This window comes from Natrix helvetica (genome assembly GCF_964273705.1).
Source record: "Natrix helvetica genome assembly, chromosome: Z".
Lineage (NCBI taxonomy): Eukaryota > Metazoa > Chordata > Lepidosauria > Squamata > Natricidae > Natrix > Natrix helvetica.
This window is the reverse complement of record NC_138554.1, coordinates 3443554-3457151: the sequence shown is the minus strand read 5'-3', so window position 1 is coordinate 3457151 and position 13598 is coordinate 3443554. Positions and strand designations below refer to the sequence as shown.

At 44.1% G+C, this 13598-nt stretch overlaps 1 protein-coding gene across 1 annotated transcript; it reads right to left on the bottom strand.

Moving 5' to 3' along the window:
- Positions 1 to 2828: 2828 nt before the first annotated feature.
- Positions 2829 to 12489, bottom strand: LOC309381590 (proteasome activator complex subunit 2-like). The gene is made up of 11 exons (XM_081932749.1): positions 12366 to 12489; positions 9844 to 9876; positions 9402 to 9464; positions 9225 to 9311; positions 9090 to 9117; positions 7911 to 8008; positions 7689 to 7757; positions 7498 to 7565; positions 5964 to 6018; positions 4125 to 4211; positions 2829 to 3153 (listed from the first exon to the last, which is right to left on the bottom strand). The coding sequence occupies exons 1-11, from the start codon at positions 12417 to 12419 to the stop codon at positions 3073 to 3075; spliced, it is 723 nt and encodes a 240-aa protein (XP_081788875.1). The 5' UTR covers positions 12420 to 12489; the 3' UTR covers positions 2829 to 3072.
- Positions 12490 to 13598: the final 1109 nt, after the last annotated feature.

Sequence of the window (13598 nt, the reverse complement as noted above, 5' to 3'; positions counted from 1 at the left end):
TCCGGATTGGTCAAGCAAAGACCCAATCAGAGCCCAGCTTCCGCGACCGCCCGCTTCTCTTTCTCTCTCGCTCATTGGGCGCGCGCTCGGCCCCGCGCTCTGATTGGCCGGAAGTTTTTTCTTTCTTCTTTCAACCGACGCCCCCTAACGTTCTTTTGCCACATCACGTGACAAGCCACAACCTCGCCGCCCTTCGATCATTTCCGGCCTTCCGTTGACCTCTCCCTCTCCTTCCTCCTCTCCAAATGCCGACGAGAAAACGTCCGCTCTATGCGTCTATGGAGATTCTATGATTCTGGCGCTCGGGATTTCCCCTGCAGAAAGAGGCTCGATCATAGAGGTAAAATATCTAGAACGACTGTATTTGCCGGAAGTACTATCTGTACTGATGTTCCCTCTTCCTGTCTCTTCGCCGTTTCGGAACCATAGAGTAGCCTGCCAGAATGGCTTCCTTGGGCAAAAACCATAGAGTTTGATAGCCCCTAAACACCCCCCCCTCAAACCCATCAACCACTGCTCTGAAATGATGGGAGTTGTAGTCAACCCAGAGTCCTACGAAGTGTCAATTTGTGGTTATAAATGCCAACAGTGGAGCTTTCTAAAGCATATTGTCATAGCTAGAAAAGCTATGAGCTTTAGGCCAAGGCTAAACCCTGATGAAGTTTCCACAAAATAGGCTTAAATCCCTCTTTTTAGTTATTTAGACATTTAATGTATGTTTAGTGCATTCAACAAATGGCCCAAAGCTTAAAAATGGCTTAATCCAGTCACCTATGAACTAAAAAGGAGGCATTTTTTGCTTCTTGGCAGTTCTCAACTATTTCATTTAAATCGGTATTTTTTTCAACCTGGGTAACTTTTGAGACGGGTGGACTTCAACTCCCAGAATCCCCTGTCCAAGCATGGCTAGCTGGGGAATTCTGGGAGTTGCAGTCCCCCCATCTTCAGAGTTGACCAGGCTGAAAAACACTGCTTTAGAATGAGGGTTTTGGGTATGATTTCTAAGCACCGTTTCATTTTTCAAAGAACGGAAATGGAAGACGATTTCTATAACCTTAACGTCCTATTCCCATTTTGCTTTTGGCATCTTATTGGTCAAGAATGCACAGGTACAGTATAGGTGGTACCTTGCTCAGTAGTAGTAACTCTGAAAGGGATCTTGGAGTCCTAGTGGACAACCATTTAAATAGGAGCCAGCCGTGGGCAGCAGCTGCCAAAAAAGCCAACACAGTTCTAGGCTGCATCAACAGAGGGATAGAATCAAGATCACGTGAAGTGTTAATACCACTTTACAATCCCTTGGTAAGGCCACACTTGGAATACTGCATTCAGTTCTGGTCGCCACGATGTAAAAAAGATGTGGAGACTCTAGAAAGAGTGCAGAGAAGAGCAACAAAGAGGATTAGGGGACTGGAGGCTAAAACATATGAAGAACGGTTGCAGGAACTGGGTATGTTTAGCTTAAGAGAAAGAAGGACTAGGGGAGACATGATAGCATTGTTCCAATATCTCGGGGGTTGCCACAAAGAAGAGGGAGTCAAACTATTCTCCAAGGCACCTGAGGGTAGAACAAGAAGCAATGGGTGGAAACTAATCAAGGAGAGAAGCAACTTAGAACTGAGGATAAATTTCCTGACAGTGAGAACAATTAACCAGTGGAACAGAAGTTGCCTCCAGAAGTTATGAATGCCCCAACACTGGAAGTCTTTAAGATGTTGGATAGCTATTTGTCTGAAACGGTATAGGATTTCCTGCCTAGGCAGGGGGTTGGACTAGAAGACCTCCAAGGTCCCTTCCAACTCTACTATTGTATTGTAAAACTATTTCAGGGTGCAACCTTCTTTTTTTAAAGCACTTTTTAAGAATTGGAAATTGGGCTAGTCCAAAGCCAGGTGACCCTTTCAAGAAACTGACACTTTCACTTCCCAACAGATCCCAACAGCTCACTAATGTTTGAGAAAGGATTGTTGAATCCACCCACAAGCTACTTCCTCATTTTGCCATTTTCAAAACTACTCACAGACAGTTGCTTCCACTACGGTGGTTCTTAGTGGAAGGAAAATATAGAAGTATTTCTATTTTAATATTCATCGGGAAAGATCGAAGGCAAAAATAGCTTTGGCTGTATTAAAGAGAAAATCAATTAGAACATCTAGCTTTTTTTTTTTTTTGAGACAACACATTCATCAAACACCTTAATTCAGAGGGCAGTATATTTTAAAATAATCTTGTTTCAGGTTCCCCTCTTAGCTTTTTTTCCCCAACTGATTGTTATACTGAACACAGCCAAGGATAATCTACATTAACCTGATTAGAACAATCCCTTGATTGTAGCCTTGATAATTGATGTTGTGCATTCTTAGAATGAAAGCTCTTTTAAAGAAAGGGATTGGAGAAAAAATTCTGGTTGAGAAAGAGTTCCTTCTACCTTTGTCTACATCAGTGATGCAAAAATCAAAAGTCTTCATGTTTCTAGCACACGCATGTGCGCCAGCCAGCTGATCTTCACGCACGCCGGAGCATAAGAAAGCCAAAGACAGCTAGCCAGTGTGCATGTGCCTGTTTTTTGGCCATATTTCGAGCCGTTTTGAAATGTTTTCAGCTGTTTGAAAATGGCTCGGAAAACAGCCTGAAAAATGACCTGGTTTTGGGCTGTTTTCCGGGGCTCCGGCAAAGCACGCATCTGCATGCCAGAAACCCAAAGACCAGCTGGCCCACAACAGAGGGCTGTGCTTGCCACCTGTGGCACACATGCCATAGGTTTGCCATCAGGGGCCTAGATGATGTTTGACGGACCTCTAATAAAAGAAAACGCAGAACGGCAAAACCAAACGGATCGAGACATTTTATTCGGTTACCCTCTTTGCTTCTTTCCCAGAGATCGCCCTCCTTCTGGGTTCTAAACATCTCGGATCTCTTTGTGTTTTAATGTTTGCCCGACACCTTCCCCCAAAAAAAGACAGAAAAAAGTTGCAATGAGCTCCCCCTGCAAGGAACGGTAGGGTCAGGGATTCTGGTAAATTGTGCTACCAGTTCCCTTGGCTGTTTGCCCTTCAATGTGTTTTTCCCCTGTTAGTACATGGACGGCTTCTCTTCGCCCTTCGGGTTGGTCAATTTTTCCAGGTTTTTGCTTAGGATGTGGTACAGCTCAGCCTGCGGCGAAGAGAAATGAGAAAGGATTAAGAACAGAACAGAATAGAATAGAATACAATACAATAACAGAGTTGGAAGGGACCTTAAAGGTCTTCTAATCCAACCCTCTGCTTAGGCAGGAAACCTTACACCACTTCAGACAAATGCCTGTCCAACCTCTTCTTAAAACATCCAGTGTTGGAGCATTCACAACTTCTGGAGTCAAGTTGTTCCACTGATTAATTAGAAATTTCTCCTTAGTTCTATGTTGCTTCTGTCCTTGATTAGTTTCCACCCATTGCTTCTTGTTCTGCCCTCAGGTGCCTTGGAGAATAGTTTGACTCCCTCTTCTTTGGGGCAACCCCTGAGATATTGGAAAGCTGCTATCATGTCTCCCCTAGTCCTTCTTTTCATCAAACTAGACATACCCAGTTCCTGCAACCGTTCTTCATATGTTTTAGTCTCCAGTCTCCTAATCCTCTTTGTTGCTCTTCTCTGCACTCTTTCTAGAGTCCCCACATCTTTTCTACATCGTGGCAACCAAAACTGGATGCCGTATTCCAAGTGTGGCCTTACCAAGGGATTGTAAAGTGGTATTAACCCTTCACGTGATCTTGATTCTATCCCTCTGTTGATGCAGCCTAGAACTGTGTTGGCTTTTTTGGCAGCTGCTGCACACGGCTGGCTCCTATTTAAATGGTTGTCCACTAGGACTCCAAGACCCCTCTCCCAGTTACTACTACTGAGGAAGGTACCACCTATACTGTACCTGTGCATTTCGTTTTTGTTGCCTAAATGTAGAACCTGACTCTTTTCAACATTTAATTTCATTTTGTCAGATAGCGCCCAATGTTCAAGTTTGTCAAGATCCTTCTGTATCTTAAGCCTGTCTTCTCTATCTTCTCTGTTTTTCTTCATTCCTTTATTCCTGCCCTCTCAATCTTCCCCTAGTAAAAAAAATATATCTACGATTGTCGTTTTGGCTCGCTTACATAAAATCCACAAATATCAAGCAACATGATCTGCATTTCTCGGTAAATGGCTTCGTCGCGTTCGTGAACCAAACATCGGTAATCCATCTGCAGGTAAGCAAATTGCAATTAGTTAGCACCGATCATGTGACCGACTTGAGTGCAGGTATTCCTCGACTTATGATAGCTCGTTTAGGGACTGCTCAAAAGGACAACACTGAAAAAAAATATGAAACATTTTTCGCATTTACAATAATTGCGGCATTCCCATTGGTTGCCTAATCAAAGTTCAGACGCTTGGCAACCGACTCGTATTTATGACGAGTGCAGTTGTCCCCGGGGGGTCATGCGGTCATGTTTTAGGACCTCCTGACAAAGCCAGATTCACTTAACAACCGTGTAACCAACCGAACAATGAACAACTGTGGTTAAGAAAGATCGCCAATTGGGGGGGGAAATCAACACGTCTCACTTAGCAACAGAAAATCCTGGGCTCAATTGCGATCGTAAGTCAAGGACAATCTACAAACATCTACAAGCAAACAACGAAACAACGAAGCTCAAGAGGGCACACCAAGGACCCCAGAGTCTTCCTCTTCTTTGTCTTTCCCTTCCTCCACTCCTCCACTCCCACTCCTTCCTAGCACTGATGATGTTACCGAGTTGGGTCGTGAAATGTCTGCAAGAAAGCAACCCAAGTGTCCAGAGCGCTAAAGAGCCCCACAAACGACAACCAAGTGAGATGTCCAGGACATTTTTAGACTCAACTTCATTTGCCTGGCTTTATGTAGTGTGTTGTGTGACTCCCTGGATTCGGAAATCAAGATTGACAGCTTAACCTTCCTCCCAGTTCCAAAGTCTTTTGATTTATTGAAAACATCACGGCGGAGGCAGTGAAGCAAGAACGCCGTTTCTGAAGAGAAGTCGTCGGCCTTATTCTTGGCGGCGTCGCGATTATTTAAGTGTGTACACTGCCTGACTCCAGTGAGTCTGGGCACTTCAAAATCTGTGTGAGGCAACAGGAATAATTATCGCAGGATTGGCATCTCTTCCGAGGATTACTGTGTCAATTTTGCAAGGAGCTGAATCGAGAACTTGACTCCATATGGAATTGTTTTTTTTTTGCCTTCTCCGTTTGCTTCGGGCTCACGGAAAGCTAGTTTGGCTCCAAGGAAGGTCTTGTTCTGACCGAGGCTTCCCAAGAGCCTGAGGCAAACTCCTAAAAAATCCCTTTGATTCATGGGCTGTGAATTCTGCTCCTTCCCATCCAGCAAAGTCTTTCGAGGGAGGATTTGCGGTCACAGACCTTCTCTGGCTTGGAGAGCTGCCAGGCCGAGATCTGCAGAACTTGGCCAGGAGTCTCGGAGAATCACCAACCGATGAAGCGAACTCCTGCAAGCTCCACTCCCCTGTCGCTCCCCTTTTATTTCCTCTGGGAGGGGCCATTCATTGTCCACTTGTGGCCTTACTCCCAAGTTGACCCCTGTTATTTAGCCGTTCCCTTCTGGTCTGGTAACTCTGCGCATTCGCACACTGGGAACAGGCTCCAGCTGTTCTTCTGCCTCAATGATGTCTGACTCTGAAGGCAGCTCGTAACTGTCGGACGGCCCTGGCCCCCTCTCTGCCTCCGACGCAGAGCCCTCGTCCGAGCCTTCCCCAGACTCCAGGACTGGCCCATCTTCCTCCCCAACCTCCTCACTCTCCGAATCGGCTGCCAGCTCTGTTAGCCGCTGGTGGCCCACCACAAGTCTTCTCCCTGCCTTTAGTTGGGGCGGGGGGAAGAGAAACAAAGACACCCCAAATTTTCCTATCAGACCTGCCACCCAACAATAATTGTAACCTTCTTTCTGCATCACTTACCACATGAGTGTCTTTGGAGGCCTTGGCGACTGCATCTCCACGCTCCAGAAAATATCTACAAGGACGAGAAAGCAAGGCTAGAACTTACAATCGCCCAGTTTCCCAACTACACACCAAACTAGCTTTCTCGGGACTCGTGCCTACAAAGAAAATAAAAAATAGAAGGCCACGACCCTCCTAGTTGAAAGAAGGACAAAGGGATCATCCTCATCTTTTAATGACCCCATAATCCCTTGCGGGGTGGCATTTGGGGGTAGTGAATGGAGCTGAGCATTTACTGGCCGGACGCCCGTCCTGTCGCCGATGTGGAGTTATCTTCAGCAGATCAATTCTCATCCTGCCCAGAGAGAGAGAAAAATATCTGCCTCTACCTAGGATCGAACCCAGGGCTTCCTGATTGAGAGGCGAGAGCTCTACCTCTAGGCCACCGCACCATTCCACGTGTGCTAGAATTCCAGAATCCCTTCCCTGTCACTGTTTCCAGATGGATTCAAGCCTCATCTTCTGATTTCAACATCAATTTGTCATCCTCCCATTTTGTTTTGTAGCTTTATGGTTTGTGTCACGGCTCCAGAGAGCCAAAATTGACCTAACAGTGCCTTTTCCTTGGGGAGGGTGCACGGATGATGTTACCTAGTTTGGTAGTGAAATGTCTGCACGAAAACAACCACTCAGACTCCTCCTCTTCCTCCTCCACATTAATCTCTTCCTCCTTCTTCTCTTTCGTCTTTCTCCTCCTCCTTTTCTTTCTTCTACTTCATCTCCTCCTCCTCCCCTATTCCTTTCCTTTCCTCCTCCACCATTCCCACTCCCGCTAACACTGCTCATGTCACCTAACTGGGTCAAGAAATGTCTACAAGAAGGCAACCAACCTCATAGAGCACCGAAGAACCTGATGATTCAACCCGGAGCTACAAATATTCTCTTCTATCAGTAATGCTTATTCTTATTTTTCTCCTATCTTTGCCTTTTCTGCTTCACTAGCAGTGGTGGCTGTTCTGTCCCGAGGACCGGCCCATAGATTTCCACTGCCCTCCTCTCCTCTGCCTTCTGCGCATCTGTGCATTAGACACTGGACCCAGCTGTTCTTCCTCTTCCTCATCAGCCACCTCCAGACCTGGGAGCTGTTGACTCTCCATCAGAGGGCTGACGGATGGCCCAGGCTTCCCCCCACCCCACCCCCGCACTCTCAGGTTGCTTTGATGCTGACCCTGACTCTCACGCCGCCTCCTCTGATTTGATTCTCCGGCGGCCAGCACCTTGGCTAAGGGAAAGATTACCCAGGATGCCCGCACAGTTAACAAGGAAGCGCTGTCTACGATGTACCCCAAGAAGCACAGATTCTGACATGTTTGACGCCATGAAAGCGAGAAAGGACCCCATGAAGTTTGAACAAAGTTTTGGGGCGCAGAAACTCCCAACAGGAGCGAACAGCGCCCGAGGACAGCAGACAATTCCCGCTACCCTGGAACCCAGATCCCACAGGGATCTCTGCTTTGCCTCCTTTCCGTGCCGGCCCCTCGTGACAACGTACTTAGCGATGGTGGTTTGGAAAGCTTCAGCCTTGGTCTTCAGCGCCGTGATACGTTCCAGCACTTTCTCCTGCACAGGAAGGAAACGGTTGAGGTGCGCCAGCCAGGAGATTCCCACGGCCAGGGAAATGAAAATGTGGCGGGGACGAAGAAAGTCCCCATTCCTCCCCCTCTCTCCCCGGATTCTGGTTACCTGAACCGCCACCCCGAAGTCGTTGCCATCCTCAATTTTGGGGATCATGAACTGGATCCAGGTCGTGACCTGACGGCGGGAATCAGGAAGAAGAGAAGACGGAAGTGATTTTGCGGGGGGGGGTGGCAAATCCCCTCGTTTTTCAGCCGATGCACCACCGCGAGGAAATTCCTAGCCAATCGGAACTGGGGGAGGGAGGCGACCCTCGTTTGGCCCACTTACCAAAATGCATTTTTCTTTAAACTCGCGAACTTCAGGTTTCACGCGATCCAGAAGTGAAATGAGAACTTCGTTTCCTTTAAGGTAACCACATTTTGGAGCTGGGAATCGGAGAAGGGAAATTAAATAAAATGCATGAAATGCTGGGAAATACCTTAAAATCCATTCCTCCTTTCTTTTTCTTTCTTTCTTTTTCTCTTTCCTTCCTCTCTCCCTCCCTTCTTTCCTTCTTTCCTTTTCTTCCTTCATTCTTTTCTTTTTTCCTTCCTTCTTTCCTTCCACCCTTCTCCCTCCCTCCTTTTCTTCTTCTTTTGCTTCTTTCTTTCCTTCCTTCCTCTCTCTTTCCTTCCACCCTTCCTCCTTTCCTTCTTCCCTCCCCATTTCTCTTTCCTTCTTTCCTTTTCTTTTTCTTCCCTCCCGTTCTCTTTCCTTCTTTCTTTCTCCTTCCTTCCTTTCTTTTTTCCTTCCTCCTTTTCTTCTTTCCTTCCTTCCCTTTCTCTTTTCTTCATTCCTTCCTATTTCTTTCCTCCCTTTCTTCTTTCCTTCCATAAAATGCTGGGAAATACCTTAAAATCCATTCCTCCTTTCTTTCCGTTCTTTTTTCTCTTTCTTTCCTCTCTCCCTCCCTTCTTTCCTTTCTTTCCTTTTCTTTTTCTTCCTTCATTTTTCTTTTTTCCTTCCTTCTTTCCTTCCACCTTCCTTTCTTCACCTTTTCTCCCTCCCTCTTCTTCTTTCCTTGCTTCTTTCTTTCTTTCCTTCCTTCATCTTCCTTTCCTTCCACCCTTCCTCCTTTCCTTCTTCCCTCCCCTTTTCTCTTTCCTTCTTTCCTTCCTTTCTTTTTCTTCCCTCCCGTTCTCTTTCCTTCTTTCTTTCTCTTTCTCCTTCCTTCCGTCCTTTATTTTTTCCTTCCTTTCTTCTTTCCTTTCACCCTTCCTTTCTTCCTTCTCCCTTTCTCTTACCTTCTTTCCTTCCTGTTTCTTTCCTCCCTTTCTTCTTTCCTTCCACCCTTTCCTTCTTCCCTCCCCCTTTCTCTTTCCTTCTTCTTTCTTTCTTTTTTTCCTTCCTCCCATTCTCTTTCCTTCCTTCCCTCTTTCTCTTTCCTTCCTCTTTCTTTTTTCTTTTTTCCCTTTTCTTCTTTCCTTCCCCCTTTCCTTCCTGCCTCCCTCGCTTCCTCATCCTTACCTTCCTTTTCCTCTTTTTCTGTTTCCATCTGCAAGGAATAAAATTTATCGATGCATAAATATCATTTTCCAACTCTTAAAAGTTACATTGAATTGGGGGGGGGGAGCTAAGGAGAGGACTACCCCCATAACTCACCTCGTCTTCTTTGGGTGGGGGGTCTGGAATAGGGATCTCCAAAGGAGCTTTAAGAGTGGTCAAATCTTGCACGTTTAGTGAATTTTCCTAGATGGGTGGAGAAGGAGTTACGCTGTAAAAAAACACACACCCAGCGACGCCCTGCCAATACATCTTTGGTTTCAGACATTCACTTACCTTAAGAAACTTATCCAACTGAAATATTTTGGAAGGTAAAAATGTCAAGAGAAACTCTTCACCCTGCAGGGAAAGAAAAAGAGGAAAGAGAAGGAAAAAGAAAGGAAGAAAGGAAGAAAGAAAAAGGGAGAGAGAAAAGGAAGGAAACAGAAGAGGAAGAAAAAGGGAAGGAAAGAAAAAATGGGAAGGAAAGAAGGAAGGGAACAGAAAAGGAAGGAAGGAAAGAAAAGAGGGAGGGAAGAAAGGAACAGAAGAGGAATGGAGAAGAGAAAGAAGGAAGATAGGAAAGAAAGAAAAAAGAGAAGGAAGGAAAAGAACAGAAGAGGAAGGAAGGAAGAAAAAGGGAGGGAGGAAAAAAAGGAAGGAGGGAGAACGTTAGTTACCTGCGAAGGGGGAAAATATCCAATATTTAGTGAACATTTGTCGTGCAGTAGAGACTTACCTCTTTCAAAAGCGATTCTCTGAAAACAGCCATCTAAAGAAAGAAAAGGAAATTATGAGACCGGTTGTAACAAGCGGATTAGAGCAGCACAGAAAGATTGCATGAGATCATGTGAAAAAAAATCTCCTTCATTCCCCAAATGCAAAAAAAAAAAAAAGAGTTTTTGGAGGGGGGGGGGGATCCAGAATAATTCTAACGTTTGTTTTTCAGCAAAAAAAATCTCACTGATTGACTGAAGATATCAGGAGAGCATCATAGCAAAAACATAATATATGGTGTATATATATATATTATATATATATATACATACATACATACATACATACATACATACATACATATATATATATATTTGTTTTCGTAGATTTTCACGGGTGTAGGTATGCTGGTTTTGTTGTATTCGGGGGTATATATATATATATATATATATATATATATATATGTTGTAATTGTACTGATAAATAAATAAAGGGAGAACGTAATTTCTAATGTTGGATTGTCTCCCTTACTAGAGGGAACACCCTTGTGGAGTACTGTGAAGCCATTACCAAACTGTACAGTAGAAGCCATTTTAAGGCACAACAGGCTGTATCTTAACAGAACACACACACCCCAAGGGGAGTTAGGGTGTCTTACCCCCAGAGTATTTTTCTCCAGGGAGTAAATCATTTGTGTACCATGTTTGGTTCAAATTGCTCGAACCATTCCAGAGTTATGCTGGAATACACACACACACACACACACACACACACACATAGCCATTAGGTAGGTAGGTAGGTAGGTAGGTAGGTAGGTAGGTAGGTAGGTAGGTAGGTAGGTAGGTAGGTAGACAGATAGATAGATAATAAATAGAAGATAGATGATAAATAGATAGAAGATAGATAGAAAGATAGATGATAGATAGTAGATAGATAGATAGATAGATAGATAGATAGATAGATAGATAGATAGACAGTCAAACAGATAAATGATAAATAGAAGATAGATGATAAATAGATAGAGATAGATAGATAGATGATAAATAGACAGGAGATAGATAGAAAGATAGATGATAAATAGATAGAAGATAGATAGATAGATAGATAGATAGATAGATAGATAGATAGATGATAGATAGATAGGTAGATAGATGATAAATAGATAGAAGATAGATAGATAGATAAATAGATAGAAGATAGATAGATGATAGATAGAAGATAGATAATAGATAGATTATTAGCAGAAGTGAACAGACTTCTTGTACTGTAAAAATCTATTTTCTTCATAATGAGGGGTTTTTTTTTAAATTAAGAAAATCTCACACAGAAACAGAAAAATCCTCTTTAAAACCTCGCCAAAATGCCAACGCAACCCTGAACAGCTAATCTTCCCTTCTACGTTTGACTTTAGCAATAACCGCTTCCTGGGAAGAGACAGAATTTAAATCTCGAGATCAACTACGGAAATTCCCTTTTAAACAGTCTGGAAAGATTTGTTTTTTTGATCCCCCCCCCCCCCAAAAAACACAGGATAAAAATTGCAAAGCCTTCCGTCCCTTTGCAAAACAGGTTTAAATTCAATGGACAACACTTCGGGGAAATTGCTTGGCGTGACCGGGCATTTAAAAGAAAGAAAGGAAAGATTTTATAGAAGCAGCTTTTGGCCTGTCACCCTGACATTGCAATTCTCAGATGGATTCAGATAACGTCCCAGTTGATTTATTTTCAGAGAATGAAATCAGGGCGGAACGAATCGGTTCTGGCTAAAACCCAAGAATTTGGAAAGCGCTTTTTTTCTTCTTCCCCCCAGCTAGGAAATTCGATTTAAACGTTTTCAATCGAATGCTTCTCCGATCCTTCGTTCCCAGGGAAGTCACGTTCAGCATTTTTCAGGCGATTGTTTTTCCAAACTTTGGCCTCTTTTGAAGCCCTGTGGACTTCAAGTCCCAGAATTCCCTTTTGCTGGCTGGGGAGTTCTGGGAGTTGAAGTCCACATGGCCCCAAGTGGGAGAGAGGGGGGGGCAGATTTAAAGTTTCCTCCCATTGGTTGAACTATTCCTCCTCTTTTTCCCCCAACTTTTTAAAAAGTTGGCCAACTCCCTAGCCAATTCACACGTGAATCAACAAAACCAATCTCCTCTTTTTAAAAACAAACAAACACACAAACTAGTAACAAGTTTTGTTGCAATGCCAAAATAAAACCAAAATGTTATTTATTTTCTCCTCTTGGTCTTTTTTTTTCCTCCTCCAGGCAGGCCTCCCAGCGGAGAGGCCTCTGAGCCTGTGCAGAGTTCTTTTCCCACCGCGATTCGAACCCTTCCCCCCCTAAAAAAACCCACCTTTTTCGACCTTCCTGCTAGCAAACGGGGAAAGGGAGGGGCGCTCTGCCCATGCTCAGAGGCAGGCGAGGTTAAAAATAAAAGAGGGGGGGAGATCCCCCATCCCCCCCCAACCACCCAATTTTTTCCCTGATTTTTTTTTTTGCAACTCGTATCTCCCGCCCACCCCCCGTTCACACGTTCTGCGGATCTTTCCCCTCCCGACCTTCTCGCGCGTCTCTTTGCCGACACGGATGTTGGAGGTGCAGGATTTGGCCATGGTGTCCGAGGTGCAGCGCTGGAGAAGACGACTCGCTTTCGGCTCGCCCCGAAGTCGATTTCACTTTCACATTCCCACGTTCCGTTCAGGCCTCGCCCCTCCCCTTCCTCCCCTTCCCTCCTCTTTTCTTCCCTTTTCCCCCCTCCCTCCCTTCTTCCTCCCTTTCTATGTTCTTTTCTTGCTTTCTATCTCATTTCTTTCCTTCTTCCATTCCTCCCTCCCTTTCCTTCCCTCATCTTTTCTTCCTTCCCTCCCTCCCTTTCTTTGTTCTTTTCTTATTATTTAATTTCTTTCCTTCCTTCCTTCCTTCCTACCTCCCTTTCCTTTCTTTGCCTTCCTTCATCTTGTCTTCCTTTTCCTTCATTCGTTCTTTCATTCCTGTTTCCCTTCCTTTCCTTCTTTTCTTCCTCCCTTTCTTTGTTCTTTCCTTGCTTTCTATTTTATTTCTTTCATTCATTCATTCCTACCTTCCCTTTCTCTTTTCTTCTTCCTTCCTATTTCCCTCCTTTCGTTCCTTCCTTTTTTTCTTCCTCCCTCCCTACGTTCTTTACTTGCTCTCCATTTCTTTTCCTTTCTGTCTTCCTTTCCTTTTTCTATCTTCCTTTCTTTCTCTTTTTCTTTCTTCCTTCCTTTCCTTTTTTCTATCTTTGTTTCCTTTCCTTTTTTATCCTTTCCTGTCCTTTTCTATCTCCCTTTCCTTTCCTTTTTCTATCTTCCTTTCCTTTCCTTTTCCTATCTTCCTCTCCTTTCCTTTTCCTATCTTCCTCTCCTTTCCTTTTTTATCTTCCTTTCCTGTCCTTTTCTATTTTCCTTTCCTTCACTTGCCTTTTTCTATCTTCCTTTCCTTTTTATATCTTCCTTTCCTTTCCTGTCCTTTTCTATCTTCCTTTCTTTTCCTTTTTCTTCCCTTTTTTATCTTCCTTTCCTGTCTTTTTCTATCTTCCTTTCCTTTTTCTATCTTTCTTTCCTTTCCTGTCCTTTTCTATCTTCCTTTCTTTTCCTTTCCTTTCCCTTTCCTTTTTTATCTTCCTTCCCTGTCTTTTTCTATCTTCCTTCCCTTCCCTTTTTCTATCTTCCTTTCCTGTCCTTTTCTATCTTCTTTTCTTTTCCTTTTTCTTTCCTTTTTTAAAATCTTCCTTTCCTTTTCCTATCGTCCTCGGGCGGCCCTTTGGAAAGTGG

Excerpts from the sequence above, each read along its gene's own strand:
- LOC309381590 (XM_081932749.1), bottom strand. The coding sequence starts at position 12,419 with ATGGCCAAATCCTGCACCTCCAACATCCGTGTCGGCAAAGAGACGCGC. Across the intron at positions 9,877-12,365 it reads GCAAAGAGACGCGCGAGAAG|ATGGCTGTTTTCAGAGAATC; the intron begins GTCGGGAGGGGA and ends TTCTTTCTTTAG. Across the intron at positions 9,465-9,843 it reads GAGAATCGCTTTTGAAAGAG|GGTGAAGAGTTTCTCTTGAC; the intron begins GTAAGTCTCTAC and ends CTTTCCCTGCAG.